General features: G+C 34.4%; 3 protein-coding genes across 8 annotated transcripts in view; 1 reads left to right on the top strand and 2 right to left on the bottom strand.

Moving 5' to 3' along the window:
* The window catches only part of LOC108984969, an 87,707-nt gene that overhangs the window by 38,113 nt on the left and 35,736 nt on the right, over nt 1-13,858 (bottom strand). The gene's annotated exons all lie outside the window — the stretch shown is intronic.
* On the top strand, nt 806-3,691 carry LOC109018365 (E3 ubiquitin-protein ligase AIRP2-like). Its single transcript, XM_019000514.2, has 5 exons — nt 806-1,208; nt 2,061-2,223; nt 2,361-2,427; nt 2,925-3,159; nt 3,285-3,691. Exons 1-5 carry the CDS (start codon nt 1,117-1,119, stop codon nt 3,493-3,495), a joined length of 768 nt encoding a protein of 255 aa, XP_018856059.1. The 5' UTR covers nt 806-1,116; the 3' UTR covers nt 3,496-3,691.
* On the bottom strand, nt 6,413-9,145 carry LOC109003464 (GDSL esterase/lipase At3g48460-like). Its single transcript, XM_018981597.2, has 2 exons — nt 8,406-9,145; nt 6,413-7,060 (listed from the first exon to the last, which is right to left on the bottom strand). The coding sequence occupies exons 1-2, from the start codon at nt 9,057-9,059 to the stop codon at nt 6,554-6,556; spliced, it is 1,161 nt and encodes a 386-aa protein (XP_018837142.1). The 5' UTR covers nt 9,060-9,145; the 3' UTR covers nt 6,413-6,553.

The following is a 13,858-nucleotide window of genomic DNA, read 5'->3' on the forward strand; positions in this document are numbered from 1 at the left end:
ACGAGTTGACTCGTTATCAACCCGTTAAGTAATAATGTCTTGATGGGTCAATCCGTTTTGACTCGAACCCGTTAAGACTAAACTCTAATCTATTTTTATCGTGTCGTGTTCGTATTGGATCAACGAGTTGTATCACATATTACTACGGCCCTTCCTTAAAGCCAATTGGAATTACAAGTTGAATGAGCTTTGCCAAAAATCCCAAAGCCTCCTTCTCAAAGGCCATGGAGCCCCAAGACCACCCCCTCCCCCCTAAAAAAAAATACGATAAACACAAAATACTTTTCACAACATATTTTATAATTATATTTTAAAATGAAGACTATTATTATAAAATACCATATAAAAGTAAAACTAATTTATAAAAATACCGTCATTTTAGATCATGTGTTGGGAAAAGTTTTGTAAAGAGTGTTGTGAGTATTATTAGTCATCTATTAATCTAAAATATAAATTCTAAATCCCGAACCTCTAGAGGCTCTTGATAACGCCGCAGCTGACCTTAGAAGTGGGACTTGCACCATCTCATCCCATTAGTTTAATCAAATAAAAAGATTACATTTTTTTTTCTTCATATGGGAAATATAATAACTGCATAATTTTGTAGAATTTGAGGGTTATAATTACGATAGGAGTGTTTTGATTGGAAGGATATAACGACTTTTCCAAAGCAACATTAAAAAAGCAGTCAAAGGGCAACGTTTGAAAGTCAAAAACTTTAATTTTGATCGGGTGAATACAATAAATACGGAGAAATGTAACGAACAAAGAATCAAATTTCAAATAAAACAAAAGAAGAAGAAGAACAAAATAATCTGCGTCTCTCTGATGTTTGATGAAGGTTAGGTTTTGATAACAGGCTGCCATACCCAACCAACCCAACACACACTTCGGAGACTCCTTCAAAGACCTTTCTTTGGGGCCTCTTTTGTTAGTTCAAACGTCCAATAATTTTACTTTAGTGTTTGTGGTACACGGGACCCACCACTTTCTGGGTTTCTCTCTCTCTCTGTGTGTTCATCTTCACCTTCACTGCTACTTTCATATATCCCAAAATCCTAACAAGGATTGGAGTCCTTTAGTGAGAGAAAAAGAGTGGAACAAAGAGTGACCGAAATGTTTGATAACTATCATCAACTTGCAGCTAAACCCTCTTACCAAGATTCCCTTAAGGTTCTGGAGGCAGATATTCAGCATGCCAATATGCTGTAAGTTCTCTCTCTCTCTCTCTCTCTCTCTCTCTCTCTCTCTCTCTCTCTGCGGGTGGTTTCTTAGTTCGATTTGCAAGTGGGGCTTGTTCTGGGTGCTAATGAGATTTTGTGGTTTGATGTTGGTTCAATCTTCCATTATATGTTACTTTTTTAAAAAAAGGAAAAGAAAAACACTCTACACTATCGAGGCTGACACTTTGAGAACATCGGATAATCAGGAAATCCTTAATAGGTCACACGTTAATATATTTTTTTGGCCCCTTCGTTCCTTTCGTTTTGGACTTTCTTTTTCCCCTTTTCTTAGTGATACGGAATTGTCACACACATTTAATGCATTTTTGGATCAAAATTGAGTCAATTTTGAGTGTACGTCGAATGTGTGTCTCATGCCTGTTCATTATGCCTATTAGCCATGCTTTTTGTGTTGTGTGAATCTGCGGATTTCAACATTTATGAAAAAATCAGGCATGCCTACAAGAAAAGGTTTATTTCTTCTGTTTATTATTGGGAAGAAGGTTTGGCTCCGCTTTGATTTATTGTAAATTATTTTCTTTCGGGTCACGAGTGGTTGGTCTCTGTAGACAATGGTTTAGGTCTGCAAAAATCTGTGGCAATTGCTGCATGTAGTGTACGCCCAAACCCATTTCACATTCAAAAGTTGTATCATAAAGAAGGTGGAAATCATGACCTCATTTCTTCTTTTCATTGTGCAGATTTATTGTTCTTTGTTATGATACTATTCTGAATTGGCAATTGATCCCGATAATACATTATTGAATTAGTAGAGCAAGATATGGTTGGTCAATTAATATGGTCTTTTGATTGGTTTGAATTTCATTATTAATGCAGGGCAGCTTCTATTCCAAGAAGCAAAGGCGGTGCCTGCCTTCAAATGAAATTGGTCTACAATCATTTGGCACCCATTTTACTGTTTTTGCTTCAGTGGATGGATTGCTCATGTACTTGTCTACTTTCAAGTTATTTAAACCTTTTTCACATAATTGTATATAAGGTTAATTTCCACTTCCCTGTTTATACATTACTACTGCCAATTAGATGGTTCTATGCACATACACACGCTTATGTATATATAATGTAAATTTTTTTTTTTTCCTTAAATTTTGTGTATTTTTTTAAATCATTTTTTAGGTGCGCTCTGATGGGAAGCCAAATATCTCTTCATGTGGAAGGAGAGCTACCGTTACAGAATTCTACGGTATGTAAATTATAGTCAATTCCTTTTCCTTTTTCTACCAGGATTTGTAATAAGGGGGTGTATGGAAAGCATACATGGTAGAAAACTGCTGCATTTGTCTGCTCAAATTTGAATTAGTTCTTTTGTACTGTCACATTTACTAGCATCCTTGAAGGATTTCTTTGAATTTATACAAGCGTTGCAACCCCTGTGCGTTTTAATAATATTGCATCACTTAAAAAAATTTCAAGAATTTATAATTGAACCTTTGTATTAGTTTGATGTTGTGATACGAGTTCTATTGTTCTTACAATTGATGTTTCTTCCAAATTGTTCGTTTCAAAGACACCTATGTGCTTTTAGAAATTACGTGTGAATTTTTTAGAATGATTTTAATATTAATATGCAGTTTTTTTACCACTTATAAAGGTAATTGTATACTGTTCCTGAACAGACTTCTTTCTTCACTATATCTCTTGTTAATGATACATCCTGAACAGACTTCACTGTAACTGCAGCTGTTATATTACCGTCTCTTCAGCGTCTCAATGGCGACTTGTCAGAGTTGGATGTTACTCGAGAGGAAGGTAGCTCCATTCAGATGGTAGTCAGGAAGAAATTAGAAAAGAAGAGAAAGATTCCAGATGTTGACTTGGAGAGAGAAGATGAGTGTGGGATCTGCTTGGAGTCTTGCACTAAAATGGTTGTGCCAAACTGCTGCCATGCCATGTGCATCAACTGTTACCGTGACTGGTATTTATGATCTTATAACTTTCATCCTCTCATTTTCAATTAGCTCCATGTTGATTTGTGATGACAAAGTGAAGCCCTAATTATTAACAGTTGGTACCTTTGTTTTTCTTTTCTATATGTTATAGGAATACAAGGTCAGAATCTTGCCCTTTTTGCCGTGGAAGTTTAAAGAGAGTGAATTCAGGAGACTTGTGGGTTCTGACATGCAGTGGCGATGTGGTTGACACTCAAACTGTGTTAAAGGAGGATATTTTGCGCTTCAATCTTTACATAAAGAACCTACCTAGGGATATCCCAGATGCCCTGTTCTTAATGTACTATGAGTACTTATTCTAATCTGAAAGGCATGAAGAATGAATGATGCACAGAAAGAGAAAAAAACTGTTGACCACCACCTGTAAAGTGCCTGGTGAGATTTTCACATCGAAAATTTTATTTAACTTGATATTTGAGTAGAACAATGTACATCCTTTGTATAAAGACCCAATAATTTTCGAAATTGCACTTCTTCCAGCATGAGGATTAAGCGGTTGGTGCTGTCTCTTGTGATTTCTGGCATTACCCTTATTTGCATAGCAAACATGTTCTGATCTAATCTCACCTTTTTTTCAATGGTTGATGGTCAAATGATCTTTTCAAGTAGAGCCCCACTTCATGACACGAGCAGGAACCAGCTTGTTAAAGTGCAGAGGCATGTAGTTCACACATTCTCTAGTGCGTTTTGTGCATTATTTTATTTTTTCTCAAGAGAAATAAACTTCATTGATAACCGAGATCTTAATACAAATTACAAAACAACACATAAACAGGAAGTCTACTTAACAATGATTAATTACAAAGTGAGGAGAATCCTTGCCGTTGTGGAAATCCAGTAGACATGGTGGGATTTTGATCAAGGGTATGATTCCATAAACATTTTTGGAAGCTGCCTATTGCGCAATTGCATGTGCGCATCGATTATGAGAATGATATATTTTTCTTGCTTTCCAGCTCTCAAATTTCTCCAGCATTAATTTCATGTCTCTTATAGTGCCCTCTAGAATCCAATCTTGAAGACTTTAATCTTCTTGTAACGCTGTTACGGTTCTCTCGGAGTCTCCCTCTATTATAATATTTTTTAAGTTTTTGGCTCGGGCTTCATGTACTACTCCTATGAATGCTGTCGTAGCTTCACCTTGGTTTGGGTTACAGCTTCCTGAATGCTCTACTGATCTGATGAATACAATTTCCCCACTGTGTTCTGGTACTGCCATGTGGTCTAACAGCAACTTCCATCTGCGCATTATAAAACATTGTACCTGTAGTTATAATCAGTTTGAAATTGTAAAATGAGCAAGTAGAAATAAAGATAAGCAGCATAATCTGTTTGTTTTTTTCTTTGGTTCTTTTCCTTTTGGGGGGGAGCATAGCCCGTGTATGCTTCATCTTGCTTGATCCGTACCATTTTCTCCTTTTGGAGGGAGAGAAGACTGCAACTACCTTAGGGGGCATAAAAATGGTGCAGATTATGCAAATGGGATAAAAAGAAAGAATAATGGTCAGTAGTGCTTTCAGATATAGAAAGGCGATCCTTCCCGGAAAGATTAACCACGAGAGACATTGATGGAGATCGGTTTATTAGATTTAAATATGTTTCAATCGTGCAGATAACCATTCATAATCGCCCCTTGTACTGCAAAGGCAACATCTATAGTCCTGCTGCCACTCGCGCTGCATTGTGATAGAATAGCAGTCTCTTGTTCGTGTAGTATATTTTTTGAAGACTTGGTCATATACTTTCTATATTATTCCTAGAAAATGGATTTGTTGTGGTAATCAAGGCAAAATAATTATTATTCCGAAAAATCTAGCTGAGTTCATTTTGCTTATTGCAGGGTACACGTGATAAGAAATGACCCCAAGAGGTACTAGAAGGAAAAAAAGAGAAGGTTGAAAGAAAAGTAGTTGAGAAGTTAATTTACATCACAGCCTACAAACTTCTTGCAATTCTTGTGGAAACAGTATTGCCATCTAAGTTGGATAATAGCACTTTGCTTTGCTTTTCACTAGGTCAAGGGTCCACCCATTTCTTTTTCTTTTTTTCTAAACAAGCAAATTTCATTAAAAAAAGGAAAAGATGATACATGAGAAGGGGGTAGTTCCCCAGCAAACACTCCAATACAATAATCACAATGCAAAAGTGACAGAAAAAAGGAAAATAAAACGGATTTTAGGACCAATTTCTTGGTCTTCACCCATGCCATACAAAGAGGATGTCATCTTAAAAGATGATTTTTAAGTAAGCCATCGCTAGAGATAGTGTAAGCTGTGGGTGCACTGTAGTTTGTTATCTTGAGATCTTTTTTGGAAAGATCCGTAATCCTTTTTTCAAGATCGTTGGTTAGGAAAAGCGATAACATAGTAAAAAGACCGATATCAGATGGACTAATTTGATGCGGATCATCTGTCTTTCTGCGCCTCTGTGGTGGCGTATGGAGGCCACACACCGATGGTTGGGAGGTGAGGTGGGACAAATCTAAAAAATCGTGAGGTGGGAAATCTGTTGGTACGACACGTGTAGCCAGCGGAGTCGATCCGTAGTCCCTTTTTCAAAGTGTCCACCCATTTCATTTGGGTGTTATGTGACCCAAGAAAAAACATTTTGCAGAGGCTTCAATAAAGACTCATTAGTCTACCTAGTTTATAGAACAATGAGGTGCCAAGTACAAATTAAGGTTAATACCTTGATCATTGGTGGAGTGGTGGTCCCCTTGATGGTTATAGCACAAATGATCTGCCAACCCCATGTTACTTGTCATTATGAATGTAGCACCAAACCAATGAAAGTTCAAATTTTTAGGTGCTCGCCATAATGGTAATGCACTGAGAGGTCGATCCCCCAACTACTGATTCTTGGTATTGTCAATTGTTCCAAGGCCATGTCTACTATAAGTCTATATATATATATATATATATATATATATATGTTGTTCTTGTCTTATCCCCAGGTAAGTTATTTCCTTGGAGAATTACAGGAGAGGATATCCATGCCATCTTATATGTTCTTAACAAAATCTTCCCAAATCAACTACTCCTTCGGCCACTTACATGTGTTTTGATTTCCCTATCAATCAACATAATGAGAAGCATCCCCAACACATGCATTTAGAACTTGCAGGCTTTCTGATGGCCGATTTAACAAGGCTGCTAGCAGACCAATCCATCATGTTACGAATACTTAAAATGATCTAACATTCTAAATTTTGGAGAGAAGTAATTAATGTACGTGAGCACAACTTCTGGCATAATATTTATGATGGCATTCTGTCATACATATTTCCAAATACAACCCCAGCTTTTGGAATCACAGCAAGAAGCAATAATGTTGTTCAACCGGAAAAATGGTAAAAATGGTTCAACCTACTCTGCGTTTCGCATCCAACAGGTAACTGAAGGGAGGGTGAGTAAGTGTTCCATTAAGGAACATGTTTGAAACCACCTTGTACATAGCTTCAGTGAGGTGAACGCCATCCCAGTTAATGTATTGTGCAGGGTTTTTGCAGGCAGTGGCAGAAGGCGTGCCGCATGTGCTGAAGATGTCAAAGTTGTAGGGTTCCCCAGTTCTTCCACAACAGGCTTTCAACTTCTCCTGGAAACCGTATTTGCTTGGATTCTTCATGACAGTCCGGTAGGCATTCCAGTAATCGGCGTAGGTGATGACAGCATGAGGAAACAGCCTCCTGAGTTGCTGCAACTTTGCCTGGAGGACTAGGTTGTGGGTGTAACTCTGGTTGTTTACGCTCTTCACACATCCTATATCGTCCCTGTCATCTTCAGGAGCCAGATACATGGCCAGCGGCAGGCACCCCGTTAATGGAAAACCTTGTACCACAACATATTTTGCACCCTTCTTCAGCAATGACTGCAAACCAATAACCTCATGAATTCATTGGGTCGGTCATTAATTACTCCAAATCAAGCATTTTTATTCAGTGAATGTCTATGAAAACGTTAACTAAAGAAGGAAAATGCCACTGTGTAGATCATGTCTAATCAACTTCTCTCTTTATCATCTATTTCTTCCTGTTACAATAATAGATTTAATTCGATTTTTGGTAGCAATATCCAAGAAGGCCGTTATGTATGAAGTGCATACGTACGCGAGGATATAGCAATGTTAATTAAGCAAACGTACCCTTATAACAGCACAGGACACGCAATATAGCAAATATTAATTGAGCACACCCTCAAGGCATGTCTTTGCCGCAAAGGAGACGCAAAAATTTAAGGTACTGTTTGGATATAAAGATTATTTCATTCTATCTCATTATTATAATTTTTTTTTAATTTTTATATAAAATATAATAAATAATTTAATTTATTTAAATTTTATAATAATAATAATATTAAAAAAATAATATTTTATTTAATTTATCTAAAATCCTCTCGTTATCTAAACAGTCGAAATCTGGCATTACGAGACGTTTACTGGGGTACTCAAGCCTCGTTTGTTTTGGAAAAATATCTCATCTAATCATTACAACTTTCTCAACTTCCAATACAAAATAAAATAAATAATTCAACTTTTTCAAATCTCAAAATAAAAATAATATTAAAAAATATACTCTAATAATATTTTATTCAATTTTTCAACTTTAATCTCATCTCATCTCATCTCATTTTCAAAAACAAACGAGACTTGAGTGGAGTCTGGAGGCTTCTTTTTTAAAATGCCATGCACGGTGGTGTACGATCAAGAGATTTTTCAGGAGAGATTGGTAGGCAAAGACAGGACTCATAACTAATAAATTTTATTTTTTTTTATCTAAAAAATATGCTGGACTTGCATAATTGTAAATGTGTTTTGGATTATTTTATAGAGAAATACTTTAATTTTTAAAAAATTATATAAAAATAAATCTATAAAATAACGTATATTGATATGATACATTATATTATAAAATTATTTTTATTATAAAATAGATTTAACCAATAACATAAAATCATATCACTTTTACTTTCATGTAATTTAATTCATTTAATTTGCATCTATAACACTTCTATGCTTACTATATGAAGTTGTTGATCTTATCTGGTTCATCGGACGTGTTAATAAAATCTAGAAACCGTAGTAATTTATCTAAATAATTACCATGCACAATTAATAGACCTTAAGGCTTTCTAAGTACCATTTGGAAAAAGAATTAAAGAAAAGAAGGCCATAGATTATTCATATACTAGAAGTTGGAAATCCCATGTGTTGTTACCTGCAAAAACTGGGTGAAGCTAGCGATTGAAAGCTTTAGGATGGTGTCACCTGGTATGGAAGATCCAACGCAGTATGCATAGTCATTGACTCCGATTTCACCAACCCAGACCAGCGCATCCTCAAATGCTGCTTTGCAATCTGATGTTCCGTTTAACTTTTTACAGTACCCCCGACTCTCCAAGAACCTCTCAAACCAAAGGAGCTGGGTTTCGATAGATTCAGGGGTTATGTCGAGGGTGATGTTGTTCTTCACAAAGAATGCATGCTTTATTGTTGTGGAACCAGCAACAGCAAAATTCACACCGGACGTCGTAGGATTCCCCTGTTTAAGGTTTCGGTAAGGTGGCAAGTAAGGCAAGGACAGAGTTTCAGCCACAAAGTCGATCACCAGCCGGCCATCGGAGTACCGGTTGGTGGGGTGGTGAAAGAAGGTGCTTCCATATGGAGGGTTCGACACGTGGCCAAAACCAGTCGGGCCGGTGATGGATTTCGTGTTGCCGGTGTCGGTGAACGAGTCGCCGAAGGCGTAGATCTTCTTGAAAGGACCCGGCGGTTTTGTTACAGTTGCAGCAGAAGATGGAGCAGCGAGGATGAAAATGGTGGTGAAGATGAATAGGTATGAATAAGAGGAAGACACGAAGTGAGAAGGCATTTTATTTCTCAAGGCTTCGATCGAGCGAGCTTTATTTTTGTTTGGCCCTTATTTCTAGCACAAGGTGGCGTTGGCGTGGCATATATATTTGGGGATCTCTTGTACTATTATTTATTAGGCTACAATTAATTCTCAATTTAATCGATCAATAATACCATTATATATGCATGGAATATAACATTAAAAAGATGATGTACATAAAATTATAAGCTAAACGATTAATGGAACAAAAAATGTGTTAGACGATCTTGAATTCTTTGATTGCCATTTTGTAATCGAGTAATGCTAGTTTTTATTCTAAAATCATACGTGCTGATATGACACGTCACGTTAGTCGGTGGGATTAAAAATGATAAAATTTAGATTTGATAATTTTTTTAAGAATAATGGGCTTCCAAATTTATTTTGATTTCAACTACGTAAATATTTTATTAAAATAATCTTATAAATTGATGTATTTTGCAAGTTGACGAGATATTTGGCATTGATTTAAGAGGCCTAGCTGTCCAAGAAGGCATGTATGTACATGTGATTTTTAATGTCAATCAACATAGAGTAGTTTGATTTGTGATTTTATATATTAAAGGATATACAATTATGAGTCAACCACTCATCTCCTACAAAATCGGCTTTCAGTTTCAGAATCAATGTGCCTATTCATTTATCAAGCGTTTGGACACGTGGTGAGAGCAAATACTACTAGCCAATAGCAGCTAGGCACATGACTACTCACACCTTTCAGGCACTGCAGATCTTCACTCCAATTATATTATTAGGGAGGTGAGAGTTAGTTGGGAGGAAAGAAAAAAAATTGAATGCAATAAAGCAGATTTTAGTTAGAGGGCCTTAAATAAGCAATGTCCCACACCAACTATATATATATATATATATATATATATATATATCTATTATATATATAAGTGCGCGTCGCTTATGAACAGTATTTTATCTAATATTTTTTTCTTATTTTACCTATGCTTTTATTTCTAAATTTCGGTTTTGCACCTGGTCTTCTTTTCATTTTGTCCCTATTTCTATTCTCAATTTTTCGTTTTGCCCCTCCTCCTCTCTCCCCCACCAGTTTCTTCGTTTCCTGCAATGTACCGCTGCATGCCGGTGTGGCCAACACCACCCCGGCCATTCTCTTCTCCTCTGGTCGGCGTCCCTCCCCATTCAATCTCAGCCCCTTTCGTACTGCCGTTAACCGCCACGAGGAAATCCAAGGCACGGCCCATCTGTTTCTTCGTCCCCTCCAGTGCACCGCCTCATGCCGACGTGGCCAACACCACCCGGCCCATTCTCTTCCCCTCCGTTCGGCGTCCCTCGCCTTCCAATCTCAGCCCCTCTCGTGCCACTGTTAACCACCACGAGCGAATCAAAGCCGCCGGCTGTGCGAATAGGGCATAAACAATGTTTTTGTCCAATAATATTTTTCCTATTTTACCCCTGATTTTATCACAAATATAGGTTATGTTTTGTCTTCTTTCTTGCTTCTGCCGACTTATGGTTGATGTCTTTTTACAGTACTTTTCATTGAGCTTATATCTTTGTTTTGTATTTATTTCATCTCAGCTTCTTACAAACATTTTCTTTGCTTTTTTTTTTCATTTTCTCATTTAGGTCCTGTTTAAATATAGAAACATTATCAATTCATCTCATCTCATTATTATAAAAAAGTATTTTTAATGATATTGTAATTTTTTTTTTGTATAAAAAATTGAATAAAAAATTAAAAAAATAAATTTTTTTTTATCCTTATCGAAACCCATCTCGGAGGGTGTAACACTGCTCTTAGGCTTTAGATGTGAAAAATGAGTAATGTTACAAATTGGTTTGAACTTTACAATTAGACTATAGTATTTTTTTTTTTTCCAAATTGATACCAACTCTTCATAAAATTTTAGTAAAAAACCAAAATGTTGAAAATTAAAACTTCAATGTTGTGCAGCATTTTATTTCCTTTAATTTTGAATTATGTAAATATCGAATTGAATTGTTACATTTTAGTATAAATCTAATTTTTTTCCTTTTATTAATGATTTTTGTTTAAAGATTTATTAAGAAATAAACTTAAATATTTTTTTTTCATTTCTGGATAAATTGAATAGTTTATTAATTAAACTGAAATTAATTACACTATTTGAGATAGATCTACAATTTCTAATATACTATGGTTTGTTTAATTTTTTTAAAATGTAAATGATGAGACTTTATAAAATATATGATTAAATTATTTAATACTTACCGTTGTAGTTTTGAAGTTTAAAATTGACACATTATATATTTATTTTGAAAATAACAAATATACAATATGCGCATCCAACTATAACTATTAAGAGTAATAATAGTAGGTTGGTTAGTATAATTACAAATTTTCATAAGGAAATAAATTATAACTTCTTAATAATTTAAAAATATAATATGTCATTATTACTATTTTATTTAGCCAAGTGTGAAAATGTTAAATAAATTAATGTTTTTCACTGTTATTATTTCTTATAGTGCTTTTGTTTTAGTAATATTAAAAAGGGTTATGAAAACTTTTTAAATAAATTAAGATGATCTGGTTTACATTCTTAAATTAAGAGCTAAACTGCCTTTGAACTAACGCAATGATTTAACATTATTTGTAGTGCTGAATAATATGGTCTAGAATATGTTAATATATATTAGAACATTTTTAATTTTTTCATTCTCTGAAAATTTATATATTGTTGGAGAGAATTAAATGAGATAAAATTTTATAAAAAATAATTGAAGGAGAGAAAGAGTTAAATAAAAAATATTATTAGACACTTAGATTATAATTTTATAATATTATTTTTGTTTTGAAATTTAAAAAAATAAATTATTTGAAATTTGAAATTTTAAAAAAGTTGTAATGATTATTTTAAAAGTTTTGTATTTCAGTTATGTTTAAATAGAAAATGAGATATGATATAAAAATTTTGGAATAAGATCTATTTTTAAATAGACCTTTATTTGAAAATAAGTAAGGGATGAACAATGTTCTCATCAATTTCTCTCTCTCTTTGTTTTTTCCTGTTTTTCTCATCAAATCCAGTTCTCTTATGTTTTTGCTCTTTTGCCGATTAGGTGAGTTTGGATACTGAGGTTTTTTTTTTTTTTGTATATAAGTTAGATCCTAATTGAGATGAGATTAGTTGAAATGAAAATTAAAAGTTAAATAAAATATTGTTAGAATATTATTTTTTAATATTATTATTATTTTATTTTTTTTTTAAAAAATTTATTATATTTTATATGAAAATTTAAAAAATTTATAATAATTTAATGAGATGAATTAAAATTATCTTTATATCCAAACCACCAAAGTTTGTTGTCCTTTTACGTTTTTAAGATTTGTCCATTTTGTACTTATTTGGTCTCTACTTTGTAGAAATACTCTTTTTCGTCTTCTCAACTATGTCATTCCTCATTTTTCCGCACAAACTTATCAGTAGCTTTCAAATTGATTGTGGTATATATGTTAAATTAATTTAAATTAAACCAAATTACAAAACATTGTCTAATATAGGTTTGTATTTTTTATTGGACAAACGTGCATATTAGGCACATGTGCAGGGCACGTCCGCCCTTCCTAGTAAATATATCATATATGAGTAATGCTATATACAGTAGTAGAATGTGCAAGTGCCACACAATCGTTTTGAAAAAAAGTGTGATTCACTATTAAAAAATTAATTTTTTTCATGTGGATCCTGTATTTACCTATTTTTTCAAAGCGATTATACGGCACTTGTGCATTCTACGATTGCAAATATTATTTCTCTATATATATATACATATATGTATTATGTTGATATTTTAGCAAAGGAAAGAGATAGAAAATTGACAATATGGTTTTTCAAATGGCTACTCTAAATGTATTATAGTTCTAGTTCTACTCCCGAACCCACAACAGTCTAGTGCATGTCCAAGGGATCACACCATGAAAATCATCTAAGAGATCTCAAATTAACCCTGATTGTAATATAAGATATACATATATAATAAGATATAAGATATTCAAGTTGTAATATGTTTACAGGATGTAGGCAGGCTCATCTATTTATTTGTTTAGTGCAGCAGGATCAAGGTCGGCCGCTACCCAAGTTCGGAGAGTGGGATGTAAACAACTCTGCCTCTACAGAAGGATTTACAGTCGTATTTAACAAAGCTAAGGATGAGAAGAAGACCAGTGCTGCTGCTGTCAAAGTTGTAACACCACGAAGAACTAACGAAAGATAATCAGTGATCTCCATTGATTAGCATCCTTTTTAAGTCCACAAGACATTCCTGATCTCCATTTTCAGACATTCCTGATTTATTGATTTATTAGAGTTGAATAGTTCAATTTATAATTAGATGTCATATAAAATGAACATGCTTTCTTCAATAGAGTGAAAAAAACCACCTCATCTGTATAAATGAATTAGCCCCCTACACTCATGTCAATTTTAAGGATAGTAGTGGGCAGTGGGCACACTGATTCAAAGAATGCTGCTCCTAGTGCCAGGGTATAGGCAGCTCATTGTTCGACAGAGTGCACACATCAGTTTTACGAATTTATTTGTGGTACAAGTTAGGGCATCTATGCAATATACAGTGAGGGACCTTGTATTGCAAAACAACAGCAAAGCCAAAAATAGACAATGAGAATTTGATAAAAAAAAAACAAAAAAACAAAAACAAAAACAAAAACGAGAAACAATCAGAAAATGGCGTTTTGGTAGACTAGAAGTGCCATGACGGCATTTTTTGCCATTTCAGTAACAAACCAACCAAGCCCTTAGCCC

Source organism: Juglans regia, chromosome 2 (assembly GCF_001411555.2).
Source record: "Juglans regia cultivar Chandler chromosome 2, Walnut 2.0, whole genome shotgun sequence".
In the NCBI taxonomy this organism is placed as follows: domain Eukaryota; kingdom Viridiplantae; phylum Streptophyta; class Magnoliopsida; order Fagales; family Juglandaceae; genus Juglans; species Juglans regia.

Bases quoted from the DNA above. Each gene is read 5' to 3' on its own strand.
- LOC109003464 (XM_018981597.2), bottom strand. From the start codon at position 9,059: ATGCCTTCTCACTTCGTGTCTTCCTCTTATTCATACCTATTCATCTTC. The intron at 7,061-8,405 runs GTAACAACACAT...ATTGGTTTGCAG, and splicing joins GCTTCACCCAGTTTTTGCAG to TCATTGCTGAAGAAGGGTGC.
- LOC109018365 (XM_019000514.2), top strand. From the start codon at position 1,117: ATGTTTGATAACTATCATCAACTTGCAGCTAAACCCTCTTACCAAGAT. The intron at 1,209-2,060 runs GTAAGTTCTCTC...TTATTAATGCAG, and splicing joins ATTCAGCATGCCAATATGCT to GGCAGCTTCTATTCCAAGAA. The intron at 2,428-2,924 runs GTATGTAAATTA...CTGTAACTGCAG, and splicing joins TACCGTTACAGAATTCTACG to CTGTTATATTACCGTCTCTT.